The sequence below is a fragment of the Mycothermus thermophilus genome (assembly GCF_041956435.1).
Source record: "Mycothermus thermophilus strain CBS 625.91 unplaced genomic scaffold VTJ04scaffold_3, whole genome shotgun sequence".
NCBI lineage: Eukaryota > Fungi > Ascomycota > Sordariomycetes > Sordariales > Chaetomiaceae > Mycothermus > Mycothermus thermophilus.
In genome coordinates, this window is record NW_027191429.1 from 728,512 (window position 1) to 747,010 (window position 18,499).

The 18,499-nt window shown below is 55.8% G+C and overlaps 6 protein-coding genes and 1 non-coding gene across 7 annotated transcripts; 3 read left to right on the forward strand and 4 right to left on the reverse strand.

Moving 5' to 3' along the window:
• Positions 1–58: 58 nt before the first annotated feature.
• Positions 59–480, forward strand: VTJ04DRAFT_4367 (uncharacterized protein; the record flags this gene model as incomplete). Its single annotated transcript, XM_069362369.1, has 2 exons — positions 59–107; positions 167–480. 2 exons carry the CDS (start codon positions 59–61, stop codon positions 478–480), a joined length of 363 nt encoding a protein of 120 aa, XP_069219323.1.
• A 793-nt stretch (positions 481–1,273) lies between these two features.
• On the reverse strand, positions 1,274–3,724 carry VTJ04DRAFT_4368 (uncharacterized protein; the record flags this gene model as incomplete). Its single annotated transcript, XM_069362370.1, has 1 exon — positions 1,274–3,724. The coding sequence occupies one exon, from the start codon at positions 3,722–3,724 to the stop codon at positions 1,274–1,276; it is 2,451 nt and encodes an 816-aa protein (XP_069219324.1).
• Positions 3,725–4,871: 1,147 nt separating this feature from the next.
• Positions 4,872–5,854, forward strand: VTJ04DRAFT_4369 (uncharacterized protein; the record flags this gene model as incomplete). Its single annotated transcript, XM_069362371.1, has 2 exons — positions 4,872–5,232; positions 5,307–5,854. The coding sequence occupies 2 exons, from the start codon at positions 4,872–4,874 to the stop codon at positions 5,852–5,854; spliced, it is 909 nt and encodes a 302-aa protein (XP_069219325.1).
• Positions 5,855–8,105: 2,251 nt separating this feature from the next.
• On the forward strand, positions 8,106–9,455 carry VTJ04DRAFT_4370 (uncharacterized protein; the record flags this gene model as incomplete). The annotated part of the gene is made up of 4 exons (XM_069362373.1): positions 8,106–8,273; positions 8,339–8,652; positions 8,715–9,136; positions 9,208–9,455. The coding sequence occupies 4 exons, from the start codon at positions 8,106–8,108 to the stop codon at positions 9,453–9,455; spliced, it is 1,152 nt and encodes a 383-aa protein (XP_069219326.1).
• Positions 9,456–9,619: 164 nt separating this feature from the next.
• Positions 9,620–14,017, reverse strand: VTJ04DRAFT_4371 (uncharacterized protein; the record flags this gene model as incomplete). Its single annotated transcript, XM_069362374.1, has 4 exons — positions 9,620–10,517; positions 10,573–10,713; positions 11,425–13,137; positions 13,200–14,017. The coding sequence occupies 4 exons, from the start codon at positions 14,015–14,017 to the stop codon at positions 9,620–9,622; spliced, it is 3,570 nt and encodes a 1,189-aa protein (XP_069219327.1).
• Positions 14,018–15,125: 1,108 nt separating this feature from the next.
• On the reverse strand, positions 15,126–15,197 carry VTJ04DRAFT_t70. Its single transcript has one exon. It is a non-coding gene; the product is annotated as a tRNA-Cys (tRNA).
• Positions 15,198–16,658: 1,461 nt separating this feature from the next.
• Positions 16,659–17,938, reverse strand: VTJ04DRAFT_4372 (uncharacterized protein; the record flags this gene model as incomplete). Its single annotated transcript, XM_069362375.1, has 3 exons — positions 16,659–17,351; positions 17,417–17,704; positions 17,765–17,938. The coding sequence occupies 3 exons, from the start codon at positions 17,936–17,938 to the stop codon at positions 16,659–16,661; spliced, it is 1,155 nt and encodes a 384-aa protein (XP_069219328.1).
• Between the last annotated feature and the right edge of the window lie 561 nt (positions 17,939–18,499).

The window sequence follows — 18,499 nt, forward strand, 5'->3', positions numbered from 1 at the left end:
GGCAAAGAACTGGGCTCGCATCCTATCCTTATTTGCAGGAGGGTGGGCAACCGCGGTCATGATCGACTTTCACCATTCTTTCTTGGTGGACTCAGAGAAAACTCACGGTAAGTCTATCTGTTGTATCCACATGCATTGAGTTGAATCATAGCTGATTCTTGACCAGATCTCTGCGGCCGTCCGGGGCTCTCCTGGCCCTGGTTTCCACCAGTCTCAACCCTCCTGCAAAAAACGACATGTCCTCCTCTCATCGGCTATTATGGAGCCATGATCGTCTACTCAGCAGTGGGACTGAGTTTCCTACTTCATCCGCCACGGTTCTGGGCTGACTTTTCCTGGGTGACTCTCGCGCTCTTCGCACTGATCGCTGTCTGGCGAGGCAGTATTGTCATGTTGGTCGACGGTGTTGTACTTAGCGGTTTTCTGAGCTTGGGGCTCTCGTGGATCTGCGATCATATGCGTGACAAGGGTCAGGAGTAAATGTCATGAGACATATGGGTTGTGACTGGGTTTCTGCTCTGTTTTGTTCTCACCATCATGTGGCGTCTTGGGAAGGGTGACAATGACCATTCTCATATCGTGCTATTTGGGGCGGGGACCCTAACATCTAGGATCAGTACAGGCATATGGTAGCAGTGTTATCAATTCCTGATACTTGGTCCCTGTGGGGTCTTAATATCTATGGGGTTTCGTTGTTCGAGGTTTGAGACAGTGCTTTGGTTCAGGTTGTCAAGAGCAGCCAAGGGACCAGATTGATGAAGCTGGACATACTGGGCCAAATGAAATCTGCTCAACCGAATGCAAGATTGAGGAGACCGGAGATGAGAATACAAGACGGCCACCTGTGGGGTCGAGGAAATGCCGGAACTGGTGGATAGTAGAAGGCGGCCGGGTGTTCGGGATGGTTCCCGCGTTCTTTTTTCTTCTTCCAGATATTACTCGATTTAGCTGAACCAACTTATATTCTTGATTTCTATGATTTGATTCCTTTTCCTCTTCTTTCGTCATCCACGTAGGCAGTACTGATTTGTTGATCATCAACCACAAACTCCAAGCTGGCTGATGACCAGTCCACATCTATGGGGTAGGATGACGCAACACCATGGAGGTTGGCGTAGTAAGCCAGGTTAGCTCAGACATTGGAAGGGTACTACTGATAGACGGTAATAGGCATCCGTAGACAGGGTCTCGAGATCCAGCATATATACTCGGGTATAAAAACTCTTATCTACATCCCTCTCCCCCACTCACCCAACCACCTAAAACTCCCCCTTCACCCAATATTAAACTCACTCGAAGCATTCATCATCATCTTCAACTTCTCCTGCATCCTCTTCGCCGCATCCGCATCCACCTTACCCACGCCATCGTCATCATCATCATCCCTCGCCTTCTTAGCCTTCTTCTTCTTCTCCCCACCCTCACCAGCACCACCCTCTGAAGCCGCCGGCGCCGGCGCAGCAGCACCCTTCGACGTCGACGCCTTGTGCGTCCTCCGCGACACACCACCACCTATCCCACCCGGCGTCTCGCGAAGAGCAAACGCCTTGGCCACGTGGCCGAGATGCAGCTGGGTGATGTCGAAAAACTGCCGCTCCTCCTTGACGTGAGTCGCGTAGGCGCGGATGTGCGAGCGGAAAGCCTGTCTGCCGGAGACCAGCAACGGGTTCTCCGGGGCGGGCTTTTTCTTCTGGGGTTTCTTCTTCTTGGACTTGGACTTACCCTTCCCCTTGGCCCCGTCCTCGTCGTCGGCTTCGGCGTCGCTGTCCTCGCCTGATGAGGGGTTGGCCAAGAGACGTTGCTCGAGGTGCAGCTGGAGCGATTCGGCGCGGGTGGTCCAGGTTTGCTTTTCGGTTTCGGTCGAGGTGTAGGTGGACGGGAGGTTGACAGCCGTTACGAGGCCTTTTTGGAGGATGGATTCGTATGACTGAGGAACGATGGGTGTGGATGCGGGGAGGATGGAGACATAACCTTCTTCGCAACCCGGGAGGAGGAATAAGACAGCCTTTCCTGGACGACCTGCACGGGCGGTACGACCAATACGGTGGACATGGTCGGCGACCGCAAAGGCTGGGTCATACTCGATGACCAAGTCGACGGACGGAACGTCGAGACCACGCGAGGAGATATCAGTGGTGATGAGGACCGCGGGGTCTTTGCAGCGAGAAAAGTGGTTGAGTGTCGCTGAGCGAACTGGTTGTGGCAACGAGCCATGGAGTTTGTGGAGGATGACCTTCGGATTCGCCGGCGAGGTGACGTAGGCCGCTGGCGCCACGGTCTGTTCAATGTTTGAGTTGTGTCCGTTTTTGCTCGGTGAAGAGTCCGAGGTTGGTGGTTCTAAGGGTTTTGTGTCCTTGAGTAGTTCATAGTGGAAGTCGACAGAGTCGGCACAGGAGATGAAGATGATGGCCTTCATCACAGAGCCTTTCCTGGCGAAGGTAGACTTCAACAATGATATCAAAGTCACAAGCCGTAGCTTGGCCGGGGTGACGATGTATGACTGTTTTAGCTGTGACGGTGCAGCAAAAGCAGCCTCAGTGGCAGCCTCCGCCTCGCCGTCAACATCGGACTTGGACACGGTGATGTGGACGGCATCCACAAGACTGATCTCGCCAAGCTTCTGCACATTCATCTTCATGGTGGCCGAGCAGAGGACCGTGACCCTCCGTGACGGGAGTATGCCCTCCAGCTTGACACCTTCAGCATTCTCCTTCAGCAACTTGCCAGCCCGGATCTTGCCGACGATTGCCCTAATATCCTCCTCGAAACCCATTTCCATCATCCGGTCGCCTTCATCCAGCACTAGCCACCTCACTGTACCAACATCGAGGACCTTGGTGTTGTCGAGATGATCGGCTAGACGGCCGGGGGTGGCAACCAGGATGTTGACGCCTTTCCGGAGACGAGCCTTTTCGGACTTTTTGCTCTCACCACCAATGACGGTGGTGCAGACAAGCCATGGCGCGCATCGTAGGAGCTTCTCGAGGACGACGGCAATCTGTTTGCACAACTCTCGTGTCGGACCCAAGACAATGGCGAACAAGCCCGAGTTCCGGTGCACCTTTGTGTCCTTGAGTGTCCCATCGGGATTGACACTCAGGGCCATGATACGGTGGACTATTGGTAGGAGGTATGCCAAGGTCTTTCCGGAACCCGTCTCGGCCTGTAGGAAGGCATCGCTATCCTCATTGATGAGTTGGGGTACGGTGCGTTTTTGGATCGCGGTTGGGGCTTTCATCTCAAGCTTGGTGGTGAGATGCTGTGCAATGCGGCGTGACAGTCCAAGAGAGAAGAAACTCGCAGCCTCCTCAGACAGTGGCGCATTGGATGGCTTGGCTGGTTCGGCATCGTCGACAACAGGGGCGTTCTCAAAATCGGTGACGGCGGTGGGATTCTTGGTGAAGAGGCCGGACGAGATCTGGCCCGTCCTGAGGGCATGACTTGGAGTTTTGACGGCAGGACCGTTGGTCTTTTGGAGTTTCGCGTGTCTTCCGGAGTCGTCTTCGTCTGTCCTCGGTCTCTTTGAGGGCCTAGCCGCGTCGTGGTTGTGGTGATTCTGCGGGGTTGACGAGGGGTGCTGTGCTTGTTTTGGTTGTGTTGCTTGTTGCTTTGCGCTTCTTTGCGCCTTGAGCCTGTCGCGCCAACGCCCGCCCTTGAACTTGACTTGGGTTTTTAATGGGGCGTCAGGGATCTCAAAATTGAGAAGCAGGCCGTCGTCAGCCATGGTGTCGTGGTTGGCTGGGGTTGAGGTTGGATGTCTGGCCAGCAACGCGATCCAAGTTCGAGATGCCGGCAGAAAAAAGTTGTCCGCCTTCCAAGAGTCCGGGCAGGCCTTGGACTGGCAGAATTGCCGGGCCCACCAGGCAGCGGCCGTCACCGCCTTCTATTCCCGGAAGACAGGCTGGCAATTTTCGTGATTTCTGAACTCCGAGCGAAACGGGTCTCAAAAGGCTGTTTCATGAGCACCAAAACTCAACTCCTAAGCCACAATCTTAATGAAACCTCCGACCTCTTCGCACTCAATCTCAACGGTGAAGCCGGCCTTGGGAGTGGAGTCAATCCGGACTCTCGGTCGACCGGTGGGGCCGTCACATCACGGCCGAAGTGGGGTCTTGGTCCCTGGCGGGAAGCCGACAGAGGCTTGGCAACCGTCCTTCCGGGACCACGGTCGTCCGAGACGCCGGAACCGAGTCCGTCGCAACATTCCACACCTTGATTGATGGTGTTGAGTTCCATATGTTCCTGGGGTACTTGGCCACCGGTTTTGCAAAGATTCTTCGGGAGAGCCAATTTGATTCTCAGGAACCCTTGGGGTTCGCAACAAACTTGGGCGACATCGCCGTTGATACATAGATGGAAGATAGGGAAACAACATCATCGAGATTGTCAACTCTGACATGAATAGCCGTACCTTCAATTCCATGCATGTCGGAGTCTGAAATGCCGACCACCGATGTTGCATTATGCTTCGGCGAAGGATGACGCGGGACCGTGACGCTGACGGTGTCTCGCGTCGGGCCGTGTCGGGACCGAAGGAGACGACGAAACGGAATGATCACGATCCGCCGCATGCAGTGCCGCAGGGGCAGAGTACCAACACCGATGCATATCAGGGAGGCCGGTACCTGATCGGGGCCAACAACCTGGATTCGATCTTTCGGATAAAACTCATAGGGCTGGACTTCCCCAGTCAACCTCCGAGCTGCACCTCTTTCCCCTTCGTGCTGACTTCAGCTTCACCGGAGCCCGTCGGTGGTGCAACCCTTGATGCGCTTTCCGTTCTTCATCGGTGCTCCGGACATCATTGCCACTCCAAACACTCAATAAATTCCGAACGGCAACAACAACCACTCCCTCCCAGAACCTCCACAATGTCTCCCACTACTTCAGCAATCCGGTCTTTAATACGCACGCCACTCCGCGCGAGCACAATGGGCACTCCATTCACTCTCGCTGCTGGTGCCGCTGTTGCTGGTCTCGGTGTCTACGCTTTCTACCTGCGCAACGACAACTCCAACCCCGACATGGCTCTCTTCAGCGGCTTCGGGTTTCGCACCCTGAAGCTCGAGAGCACCGAGCTCGTCAACCACAACACCAAGAAGCTCCGCTTCGAGCTGCCCGACCGTTCCCAGCCGAGCGGTCTCTCTCTCACCTCGTCTCTGCTGTCGGTTGCGATCCCTGAAGGCCGCTGGTTTCCAGTCTTCCGTCCTTACACCCCGGTCAACGACCTCAGTGAGTCGCTTCCCAATTCACCTTTCACGCATCATACTCCTAGTACCGCCAGCTAACCTAGCAAACCCATCCAGGTGAGCCGGGCTACATTGAGCTCCTCGTCAAGCTTTACCCCAACGGCAAGCAAAGCCCGCATCTCCACTCCCTCAAGCCTGGTGACACGGTCACCTTTACGCGCCTCCCTGGCTACCCCTGGACGCCGAACCAACACGCCCACCTGGCCATGATCGCCGGCGGCGCGGGCATCACCCCGATGTACCAGCTGTTGCGCGGAATCTTCCGCAACCCCGAGGAGAAGACGCGCGTGACGCTGGTGTGGGGCGTCAACACGGACGAGGATATCTTCCTCCGGAACGAGTTCGCCGAGCTGGAGAAGAAGTATCCCGGCCGGTTCAGGGCGGTGTATACCGTCAGTCAGCCGAGTGAGGGGTCGAAGGAGAGGAAGGGGTACGTGACCAAGGAGTTGCTTGAGGCTGAAGGGCTGGCGGCGAATGCGGAGGGAAATAAGGACGTCAAGGTGCTGGTGTGCGGTCCTCCGGCCATGGAGAAGGCGCTGAAGACGAGGGGAACGGGCGTGCTGGCGCAGTTGGGATATCGGCCGGATCAGATTCACAGCTTTTGAGGGGATGGAGGGGATGCATTGTTGGTTAAGTGATTCGTTTGAAGAGGTGTCTGGGGTTGCGTGTTGTATTAATCATGGCTCATTGTAGATTAAGATGACTTAGGATGGTTTATTCAGGGACGGCCTTCCCATGCGCGGGCACCAGCTTCTGTGACTTTGACCACTGTGATTAGACTTTTCGTTTTGATGGCTCAGGTCGAGGAACAATATGGTTCTCACTTCGAGGCGACAATCTCGGAACTGGAGAATCTTTTGTCCCTCCGCACCCGCCTTGTTGGCCATGTGATAATTAATCCCTTGGCGTACGCATTGCCGCTCTTTGCTCCAAGGCATTCTCGTCCATCTGATCACCTTCTCTGGGATCAGCTGGGTGCTGGCAGTCCTAGCCTGCCCCCGCGAACATTCTCTTCTCCGAGCTCCGTGGCGTATCTCCGTTCGTATCCCACGAATTTCCCATCTTCATTATTTGGGAAACTCATGTTTCTCGCAGGAGGATGCAGTTGAATGCGTGAAAGGACTAATGATGAATCAAACCCACGCGGGAGCGAGGGGAGAACAAATCTGGACCATTCTACTAGATTGGGCCATCAACTTTGTTGGATATCAGCAAGGCGGAATATCAATCGGGGCCACAGGTTGACGATGCAACGGGCATTGGTGTTCTCACCAGCCAGCAGCCAGACGAAGGCCACAGTGAATGTTTCTAGGACGGGGAGAACGAGGGAGGATTCCATTCCGGCAGTTGGAGAGGGCATCATGATCAATATCTGCATACGCACCTTGAGCAATTGGAGTAGTTCCTTTCTAGCCATTGGCTCTCTACGACGTCCGATGTGATAAATCCGGCATTGATAATACGCGAGGGTGTAGCAGGGCATGCAGTTCCTGGACCTGAGAGAGGGTTCGTCGTCGCCTGGCCATCCCCTCAATCTCGAGCCATCTCACGAGTTTCGTAAATCCAGAATGTAATTCACCCCACCAGATATCAAAACCCGGCGACACTTTGATCCAGCTACCGAATGCCTACCTACCTACCTAGGTATCACATTTATCCAAGGCGTTGCTGCTGCAGTGCGCGACAAAACGACCATCCAAAACTCGTCTCCCAAAGGCGCGCTAAGGAGATGCATCATCACCCCCTACAACTTACACCACCGGCTACCAACTATGTATGTGTATGTGCTCCAATGCGTTGCCCCCATGATGATCTCGATTCCGGGGAATGCAAGTCTTAACTCCGTCTTCGACGACCATGACGGCCGGACTTAAAGCATGGCGTGCTTTCTGAAACAGAGGCAGCAAGGAATCCGCTACAACGGTACCGGGCTCCATGAGTGCAGTGCGTTGACGCTTGACGCTTTGCGGGTGCGGGTTCGCTTTGAACGCGGCTAAGCGGTTGGCGACACGCGATGACGCGATCCCCTCCGAGTCTAGCATCACACCCCTTTTTTTGGAGACGGCCAACGCTTTGATCTTATCAGTGTACTACTCCCGAACTACCGTACCAATGCCACGCGGATCAGAATTGCGCAGCTCATTGCAGCCAAACAGAGGCGCAATTGAGTTCTTAGGCACAGGTTGATGAGCAATGGTAATTGAAGAATGTTGCAGTTCCTTGAGGCATTGCGAAACCGAGCACCCGGGGCGGGGGCCTGGATGGATGGTCGAGAACCGTTGCCGCAACCGGCCGGGATGACGACGGAGCAACCCATCAACCACGAAACGGGTGCCGGGGTCGTGGGGTCGGCCGCGTGGGGAATTGGCAGCATGATGCAAGTTGCCATCATCGGACCTCTCCGCCCGGTCGGCATACCTAGTGGAGAGTGTTCTACTGCCTACAGTACATACGATATTGTGTGCTTCACACTATGTACTCCGTAGCGGGGGGCGACGCATACAACATGGCACACACATCCCGAGCGGGTAGGGATACTATCGCCAAGTGTTTGATGGGTAGTGTCCCATGATTGGAGGCATATGCTGCTCACGCAATTCTGGCCATGCGGCTTGCCATCATTGATGCTGCTTCACCCCGCATATCGCGAAGGAGGGGGAGGGGATGATGATGATTCATCCTAGGCCAGAGTCATGGCCGCGAGGTTAAGAGAGTCGCGAGTATAAAGACACCTTCAACACCCGGCTATGCCTCAGGTTGGTTCCCGTCCAGCAGCATCACCAGGCTCATCATCCTCAGCAGTTCTTGGGATACCAAGTGCCTGACACCCATCACCACCAACAACAACAACTGAAGATGGCTCCCGCCGCTGTCGAAGTCGAGGCTCCCGCCCCCGCCGCCGTGGTCAAGGACCTCGAGGCTCTCAAGCTCCAGGCTCAGTTCACCATCCGGGGCGCGTACAAGGAGATCCCGTACCACAAGTTCGACGTCGAGACTGAGAAGAAGGGCGCCAAGCCGGCGAGCGTGAGTTCACCCCGTTCGTCCAACAACCACCCTCCACGGAAAACCGCTAACCCACTCCTCCATAGTACCCTCACTACCTCCCGACCTGGGACCCCAACCAGAAGTACCCTCCTCTCGAGCCCTTCGAGCACTATGACCACGGCAAGGACGCCGACCCGACCTACCCGAACCTGCTGCCCAAGGACAAGGTGACCGTCACCCACCTGACGCCCACCATCGGCACCGAGGTCCGCGGCATCCAGCTCAGCCAGCTCAACAACGCCGGCAAGGACGAGCTGGCGCGCTTCGTCGCCGAGCGCAAGGTCGTCGCCTTCCGCGACCAGGACTTCAAGGACCTGCCCATTGAGAAGGCCCTCGAGTTCGGCGGCTACTTCGGCCGGTAAGCCCACCATTTCACTCGTATCCATCCATCCTCAGATCATCAACTGACCCATTGCGCAGCCACCACATCCACCCCACCTCGGGCTCGCCCGCCGGCTACCCGGAGATCCACATCGTCCACCGCGGCGAGGGCGACAACAGCATCGACCAGTACTTCGCCAACCGCACCTCGTCGGTGGCGTGGCACTCGGACGTTTCGTACGAGGCTCAGCCGCCCGGCACCACCTTCCTGTACGTCTTCGACAAGCCGGCAGCGGGCGGCGACACGCTCTTCGTCGACGCGGCCGAGGCCTACCGCCGCCTGAGCCCGGCCTTCCGCCAGCGCCTGCACGGCCTCAAGGCCACCCACTCGGCCGTCGAGCAGGCCAACTACAGCGTCCTGCGCGGCGGCATCAAGCGCCGCGAGCCCGTCATCAACGAGCACCCCATCGTCCGCACCCACCCCGTCACCGGCGAGAAGGCGCTCTATGTCAACCCGCAGTGTATGTTCTCCTCCTCGTCCCCCATCTTCTATTTCGATAACACTTGACATTTGCTGACTCCCTGCAAAAAGTCACCCGCGACATCGTCGGCCTCAAGAAGGAGGAGTCCGAAGCGCTCCTCAAGTTCCTGTACGACCACCTCGCCTACGGCGCCGACTTCCAGGTGCGCGTCAAGTGGGAGGAGGGCACCGTCGTGGTCTGGGACAACCGCGTCACCCAGCACTCTGCGCTTGTTGACTGGAAGGACGGCCAGCGCCGCCACCTCGCGCGCATCACCCCGCAGGCCGAGAGGCCATTCGAGACGCCGTTCGAGGGTTAAGCTGGGAGGACGATTAAGGTGAAATGCGGGAGGAGGAGGAATTGATAAGGTTTGGACGGATGGATGGATGGAGTCGGGGTTTGGGTCTTTTTGTCGTTGCCTTTCCTTTTTGTCATGACGCATTTGCATGTAAGCTTGCTGAGAATGATGAAAGCAATACGTGTTCATATGAACGGGATCGAGTTCAAATCTGCTTCTCTGCTCTCGGTTTTGATGGTGGTGGCATGCGACTGAGCGGACTGGCGGCGGCGTCGCTGCTCGGCTCTCCTGGCTTTCAACTGAGCGAACAAGTCGCCGTCCTCGTCATCATCTTGCTGTTGTTGTTGGTTATGATGGCTGTTGTCGGGACGAGGTGGGATGTCGTTGAGCCGGAGCGGACTTTCGGTCTTAACATTATTGGAATGACTCCCTAGCGTAGGATCCGTGAACGATCGTCTTGAAGGCCGGGGTGCCTCGAAGGAAGGCTGCTCAGAAGGTGCGCCCTGCTTCTTCTGCAGGTCAAGCTTCGGCCAGGACTGCCGGCCGTCAAGGTCGTCATCGTCATCGTCATCGTCGTCGTCAGACGACAGTTCCTGTTTCACCCCAACAGCTTTGCCGTCATTCCTCCCATCATCAGCCGGCGGCGCAGGCCGACTCCTCGACGGACTTCCATCCCTCCTCCTCCCGGACGTCATCCTAATCAGACCCGGTGGCAGGGGGACAGCTGCCCTTTGTCTCCTCGGACTATCCATCAGCCCCCTTAACGACGTATGCGGACCTCTGGGTTCATCCTCATCATCATCATCCTCACTGGCCCCTCCATTCAGAGCCTTCTTTACTCCCTTCCTCTGCTTCTTGGCGTGATCCAACGCCTTCTGCCGCCGGCGCACCATGTCCGTCATCTCCCCTGTCACCGGCCGGGAAATGGAGCGGATGGCGTCCGCATTCGTATCATTCACGAGCCGTTTGAGGCGGTGATACTCGGCGGCGTGCAGGTGGCGGGTGAAGTCGCCGGCAACTGCCAGGAACTCGTCCTCGACCATGCGGTAGGCATCGTCGTCTTCGGGGCCGGAGTGCATGAACCTGTTGGACGATTAGTGAACAGAGCTACTTTGAGAAGTTTGAGGCGAGGACAAACTCTTCTTGAAGTGGCTCTGGTGGTGGAGAAGAGGAAGGCGAGCGGGCGGGAGTGCTGAGCAGGCTTCGTCGTGGTTTCTTGGCTTCTGGAGCTGGTGTTGACTCGGATTTTGTGGGCGTAGGTAGGGTAGAGGACGACAGGCTAGAGATTCGTGAGTTGGGACCTGTTGGGGTTTGCTTTGCTGTTTTGTTGACCTTCCATGGGAGCTGCCGAGGCATCTCGAAGAATGGATGTGGTGAATGAGCGAGTGTGACCAGATGGATGATTGAGATGCGAGGCAGTTGCAAGGTTGCTATCGGATTGTCAAACTCGGAGCATCAACCTGCTGAGCAAGTACCTATTCCCAAGGCCTTGAAGAACATCCCATGATGAAATATTCTGGGTTCAGATGATGTGTCATGAACGAGCTTCACTCAACGCCAGGCAATGAATGAGATGAGCCAGGCAAAAAGGGTTGAACGCGCTCAGGGTTGGACGCGGCGGGAGGTTTTGCCAAGAACAGATTGGCTTGGCAACTGTCTGCTTAGTCAGCTTACACGCTTCCTGCCAACACCTCCACACCAACACCAGCACCACGAGTGGCTTGACTACCACTTCTAACTGCACACGGAAATAACAAGTGTGTGGAAAGCATGCAAAATCATATGTGATTATCAAGAATTAACGCCGAATTTCCTCTCATCCATGCCCAGAAATATGTGCCAATGGCGTCCCTTCCCAGACGCCATCCCAATCCGTAAAGAGCCCAACCAAGACGAAGAGCGAACACCCAAACCCAATCCCTGATTAAAAGAAATAAACAAGTACCCAAGAAAACCGTATTTCCAAGAATCCCAACCAGCCCATCATTACCCCTCCCACGTCTTAAAACTAAACGCGCTCAACCGGTTCTTCGTCGCCCTCCCCGGCCGCTGCCTCAACAACACCTGCTCCGGGATGAAGCCATAACTGACCCCTCTGCCGTTGGGACTCCAACCCCCGGCACTCCCCTCCACCACACCATACCCAAGCCGCGCATCAAGCACATTCTCCGGCACCTCCTTCCACTTCCTACCAAACTCCCCGCCGACCGACGGACCCCGGCCCCACGGCAGGGCGTCCAATGACGGCGCCCTCGTGGCCGCCACAATGTTGGACACCTTGACGTCCCTCGCGCGCAGCCCGTTCTGGCTCAGCGCCGCCGACCCCAACACCAGGCCCAGCAGCGCCACCAGAATCGCCGCCGCGTACGCGATCCACAAGTCCCGCCGGTTGAACACGTACGCGTTGGCCATGCGCGTGCGCACGCACGGGTACTTGTACGGATACCCCTCATCTATGACGACTTCCTGCTTGGGATACTCGTACCTGACCGCCGTCGCGCCAGGCGGGGGGCTGACGCCGCTGCGTTTATCCGGTTTGGCGGCCCAGGTGACGATGAGGAACTGCGGGTTGGAGAGGAGGGAGAGAGTGATGTTTTCATAAAAGTTCTGGATGGCGTTGGGCAGGTCGTCGACGGGAAGATATGTTTCGGTGTTGAGGAGGCGGGTTTTCGTGGCTTCAGTTTGCGGTTGGGCGAAAGGATAGACCTGGACTTGGCCGTGCACGTAGGAACGGACGAGCGAACCGATGGAGTGGTACGCGGCGATGACCCGGTAGGTTTCGTGGTCCGGATAGGGGTGGACATAGTTCTCCTTGGGGAATGCGGTGGTGTTGTCCAAGGTTTCGTCTTTTTCGATGATTCCCGGGGCGTAGGTCGTGTTGATGACAGGGTGCAGAAAATCGCGGCGGATAATGGTGGTGGTTTGGTCCGAGACCGTGTGGTTAAAGCGGACCGTGTAGTTGACGACCCAGTGCTCACATTTAATGACTGATGATTCGAAGAGCTCATTCACCTTTGGATCATCACGATCTTCCGGTGGCCTTCCAGAACCCTTGAACCTCGAATAGCCGATCCACAGAACAGGTTCTGTCCGGAAGGCACCCAGATTCTTCGGGAATGGCGGCTCCATTATAGGCGCACCGCCAGGCGCCACATCGAGATGCTTGGATGCGTAGTCACCTGTGAAAGCCTCGGCCAGGTAGCTATAATTTCCATAGGGGAGCAATTCGTTAGGAAAGAACTCCTGTGGCGCCCCCTGACTCCAGAGCCATTCCGTATCGAAACGGGGCCCCTTAGCAACCTCGGAGCAATTGTACGTGGGAGCTTTAAAGCTAATCTCGTAGCTGCAATTCCAACCACCCCCGCACATCTCCACTGCGGCGCCTGGGCGGTGGATGACGGAACCCGTCAAGGCGCTCTTTTCTGCCACCAATGTGACGGGAGTGCTGCTGCCGGTCCAGTAGTCAAAGAAGGTGCTGTTGTAGGGCACGCCGAGAAGGGGTGATGAGTTGTTCACCGTGCTGTTATACAGCGACACGGAGAAGACGCGGTAGTCGTTAATCCTTTCCGCGCTCCTCCAGTTCTTGGTCCGTTCGCTATCAAAGTTGAGCGTTCGGACGTTGGGGCAGAGGCCATACTCGGTTTCGAGGTGCGGGGCGACGATCAGAGTGGCTGGTGTCAAGATGACGGTCAAAGGGAACAGCCTGATGTCGAGTCATGTCAGTACGTACAACCAGAGATGGGAATTCATGAGAATGCTCCGTACCACACCAGCGCGGCGAGACATGCAGCCACCCGCGCATTCCAGAGAAAGTCTCGGTTCGTGAACGCTGACGGCTCATGAACCGCCTCGAACAGACTGTCGATGGTTCGAAGCTTCAAGACCTTGTTCATGACAGTGACCCAGATTTGCTGGCGGTAGGCAAAAACGACGGCCGCAACGAAGCAAGCCTTGGACGCGTAAGAAAGCAAACCGCCAAGGCGCACCATGAGGATTTGGTCGTTGGCCGGCCGGTCATGAAGGCGACTGTAAAATGAATGGTGTGCAGCGGCGAAGCCAACACCCACGATGAACATGAAGTACATGGGCCAGCCGGCCACGATCATTTTCGCGAGCCAGCTGCCGAAACTTGGCTCATCATGTCCGCCTGGAGGTGCGACTAATGGCTGCCCATATGGGCTCTGGTAGTCGAAGGGCGCCCCATAAGGACTGGCAAAGGGCTGCTGCTCAAGCGAAAGTGTCGAGCCAGTAGATGTCCCAAGAGGTTGTGGAGTCCTTAAATCACTGTCATCTTCATCTTGCTGGAATGGATCACGTTCGATGATAGGGACGTAACCTGGATATCTCCCACCCGAGCTGGGAGGATAGCCAATGCCTAGCCCATAGGGTGTCGACGATCCAGGCTGGAAAGTAACGCGAGGATTCTGTACCGGTGGTGTACCGGGAGAGCTCAGGTCCGGCGTTGCGGCCAGGGGGTGGATCTTCCGATATGGCGCCGGGTTATTAAGGTTCTCAAGCGCGCGCGGCCGGTTCGGGCGGGCGAATGCCGCCCGGACCCAGCCTCCGGGTGGTTGCTGGTCCATGGCTCTGGGAGATGCGACACCCGTGCGTTGAAGGATCAGATAGCAACCGTCCCAGACGCCAGGGAGCTGGTCTCATAGCTCTCTAGTAATACCAGCCATGAGAATTGGGAGCTCTGGGAGGGGAAGGCATGCGGCGGCGGCAGTGCTGCGGAGTTGGGGCCGAAATAGATGCCACCTGAAGCTCGTCGTCACCAACCCAGACACCGGGAACCCGACCCGAGCACACACCTCCGTCGAGAGCACACGGCACAAGAGACGCAGGTTGGCGATCGCGCCGCAGCCCAGGCTCTGTGTTCCGTCGCACCTCGTGCCTCGCGCACCAGCCTGTCAAATGTGCCAACGCCCAAGCGATGGGAGCAAAGGCGGGCAACTCGGGACTGAGTTCGTCATCGAGAGGTCAGACAAACCTCTGCCCAAAACCAACAACACTCTCGGCGGCCCCCATGGTGTGTGGGCCATGGTGTGGGCCACGGCGTTGTTGGGTATATTCCTGCCACTTGCAGCGCATTTTGGGTTGCGCCAGCGCTGCATCCATGTCCAGCTTCGGGAAACACGAGGGCTGGCAAAAGCTTGGAGGCTAGCTGAGCGGTGAACCTCAACGTCTACACCAAGGATGGAGGACTAGCAAACAAAAACAGTCAAGGTACCTACACTATGTACATACCTATTTGTGGATTGCAGCGCCAAAGTGGCGAGATAGAAGACGGGAGAGGGCGATATCTCAAGGGGCGTTGTGGCTGTGAGCGAGTGACAGCGGCAGCAGCGTTCCAAGAAAAATGTCAGCATGGTGTGGGGTCTGCATGTGAGTTGCATTGTCTGCGTTGTGCAGGCGCTTGCCTGCGATTTCCAGCTGGCCCAGCTGATGCGAGGCTGCGGCGTTCTTGCCCCAGGCTCGCAGTCGGACATCAGGCGCAAACTAACCAACCCTGTGACAACGTACATACATACATCCAGGAATCGGTGACCAACAGATACACAACTATCATGTTGGTCAGCAGGAAAACATGGGGCGGCTTGTGAAGCAAAATCCGGCCCTGAAATAGAAGCAAAAACATATTGCGGGAAAAAAAGGTTTGAAAAAAAAAATGAAAAGAAAAGAAAAAAGACGAGGACGAAGCGCGATTTGAACGCGCGACCTACCGGACTGCAGCCGGTTGCTCTACCCCTGAGCTATCCGTCCGTCCATGGAATTTTGGATGGTTGTTTCCGGCTTATGAACAGAATGGCTGTTGATAATCAACGCTTGGCATTTTCTGAGGCTGGTGACAAAGGTGGCAGGCCTGTGTTGAATGTGGCGCTTCAGCCGTCAAGGACATCAACGGAGGACAGCATTTTGTTAAACAACCAAAGCGTCTTACGGACGACTCAGCAGTATGTTCTAGTCCGATGAGCATGAAGAGTTATCCTCCTAATCTGACCTACCCAACCAGCTAAAATGAGAAGATTCAACCTGTTCACGAAAACAAACCAACATTCCAATTCGCGGACAGCAAATTAAAATCCTGCCATGAAATTCAATCAAGGTGCTGCAAACTCCAGGTGTGTTCAAGTTTCAGAAGCGGTCAAGACATATGACAAGACCCCATTTGGGTTTCCAGGCACAGCTAACCTAGCATCTACCGCATTTGCCTACTATTATTTCGACGGGTTGGTTTGTCCATCATGACATTCGACGCGTCTTGGGGTCACTCGCAGGTGGTCGCACCTGGTCCCCATTGAAGGATCACTTCCCTCGGTATTAACTATCAGACCCTCGGCAACAACCTGAGACACATCACGCCATTACCCCGTACTCGCATCCTGTACGATAAAATCTCCATATAGCTAAGATAACTACACTTCTCTAACATTATTGCGATCGTCTCTGGTGCCCTGGCTGATGTTTAATAGCAAGTGGAACAGTAACAAGGAAACCCCGGGGTTCCAAAAGACACCGCCGGCCCGTCCCGGGCCAAGGACGACCGAAAGGTTGATCATCCATCAACTAATTAATAGTGGACAGTACGGAACAGTACACCCAGACGTTCGGATTTTCATCAGGTGCTTCGTGTCCGTAACCAATCCACTTGGTAATCTCATAAGTCAAACAAGTCAGGAGAGAGATATTAGCTGGAGTTTTGAAAGTCTGCGCTACTTGGTAGAGCCGGAGCCTTGGAGCTCAGCCGTCTGAGACCATCACCCACCAACTTTCTTTTGCTGTCGGAGGACCCACACCGGCAACCGCTCGGACCGAACCCGACTCCCGACCGGACATCCTCGAGATTCCGGAGAGCGAGGCCAACAAAGATTCCCCGATGGTTGCGAAGGGCTCTCGGAGGCCCGCGAATCAACAATCCAGGAGCAAAGTCGCATCGACGAGGGATGAGAAGCTCAACTGTTGACATTCAAGATCAGAACGCAGTGAGCACAAAGTACGGAGCTCAATGAGAAATACTAATAATTCCGAAAACAAGGTTGCCTCATGATATTGTGCTGAGGAAGGGTATGTCAATGTACAAAAGAGACGTTCACTAGATCATGGCATTTCCACACAAATCCCTTGAATACTTGGCACCCAAAACCACCTTGAACCATACAACCCACCCAAATTAATACATCCACTGCCCGAAGAAAAAAACAGCCACCCATCCCTGAAAGCAAATCAGTTCGTGTTGGACGAGTAGTCGATGTTGGTGGTGGTGGTCATGGTGATGCCGTTGCCACTGGGACCCGGCTTGCCATTGTTGACGCTGTCGTCGCTGGACATGCCGGTGCGATCCGCAAAGACGACGGTGGACATCTTGCTCTGCTTGTTCTGGTTGCTCATCTCGTAGAGGCAGGCGGGGTTGAAGGCGCGCTCGCTGCTGGTTTCGTCGAGATGCGACTTGCCGTGGGTCGACTCCTGGCGGTGGTATCCCGTAGCCTTCCTGGAGGCGCTGCCGTAGCGGAGGGTGCTGCCGAGGATGCTCTTGAACAGAGGACGGAGAGCAGGGAGGTTGCCGCCGAACATACCCACGCCGACTTCGGTGACGGACCAGATGGTCAGGTCGCGCGAATCCCAGAGCCAGTCGCCGTTCTTGCCGTAGTTGACGAGGTAGCCGACCTTAACGACCGCGGCGGCGCAGGTGAAGACACCGAGACCGAGAGTGAACATGATGGACATGCGCGTGCGGGTGTTCACGTTGAGGTTCCAGAGCATCGGAAGGGGAATGAAGATACCGAAGAGCAGGTCGGTCAAGATGTTGCAGGCGACGTTGGCGTAGGAAAGACCCTGCAGGACCTGCGGCGGCCAGCAAGTAGCTTGGACCGATGGGTCCCAGAGGACGCGGGGATCGCTGCACTGGAAGACGATTGTCTACGGAGAAACCATGTCAGCGGCCGATGCATTTTCTCTGCACCAAGAATGTTTCTAGCACGTACGAAGAAGCAACCGATGGTGTAGAAGGTCATGAAGACCATGATTCCGATAATCAGACGCTTGTAAATCGGAACACTCGCGATACGCAGCAGCATGGAGCCGACAGCCATCTTGACGAAGTAGATGCCGAACAGATAGAGGGGTTGCGTAATGTAATTCAACTTGATGCCCATCGGAATATCCTCTGGCGGAATATCGCCCATGTGCCTTCCAGCGCCATAACGAACCGAGGCGATGACGAGAGCTTCTTCCACGACGATCAAGAGGGTGGCAGCGACCATGAACACATCCTGAGCAAAGTAAGCCGCTGTCTCGGCGCGGAGCTGCAGACCAGACCAATGCACACTTACATCGAGACCAAAGTTCCGGACCACAAACAGGCGGACGTAAAAGCGGAGGAGGGACGCGAGAACGCCGAGAAGGACGATGGTCAGCGTAGCGCCTATGATGCGCGGCCCGTCATTCTCGGCGGGATTTGAGGGCAAAGGCGGCACCTCTGGCATCTCCATCTCTGAGGCCGACATTTTGGCGAGGGTTTCGTTGCACGAAACTGAACAAAATCGCCCGCAAAATCAACAAGGACAAAAAAGAATGAATGAATGAAAATCGAAATACTTCGATCCAGAGTGTCGGGTCCAGATGGAGCCTGAGTCAGTTATGCTTCAGTTTATTTGGCCCATCCTCGGCCCTTCATGCCCAGACCGTCGGATAGGGTTTCTTCATGGGCATCGAGTAGAGTTGCTTTTTCCCATGTTATGTCGCCTCATCCACCCCATACAACCCCCATACACTAGATCCTTCGATGATACTGTGAAGTACTCCGTAGCGTACTTAGGTAGCAGTGCTTTCTCGCGGGCCTCCGGTCGGGGGCGGTCGGCCTAACTACGAAACCAGCATGGCTTCATGACGAGTCTGCAGGAACTAGTCGAACCCCTGCCAGGCACTGTTCGCTACCCCCGTCGCCGAGTCTAGAGGTGTCGGTGGCGTCCAGTCCCTTGCTCCCCCAGACCCAATCCCGATGGAGGAGCCCCCTGATAGTGTAGCGTACGGGGTAGGAGAGGAAAGGCATGAACGCCAAAGAAGGA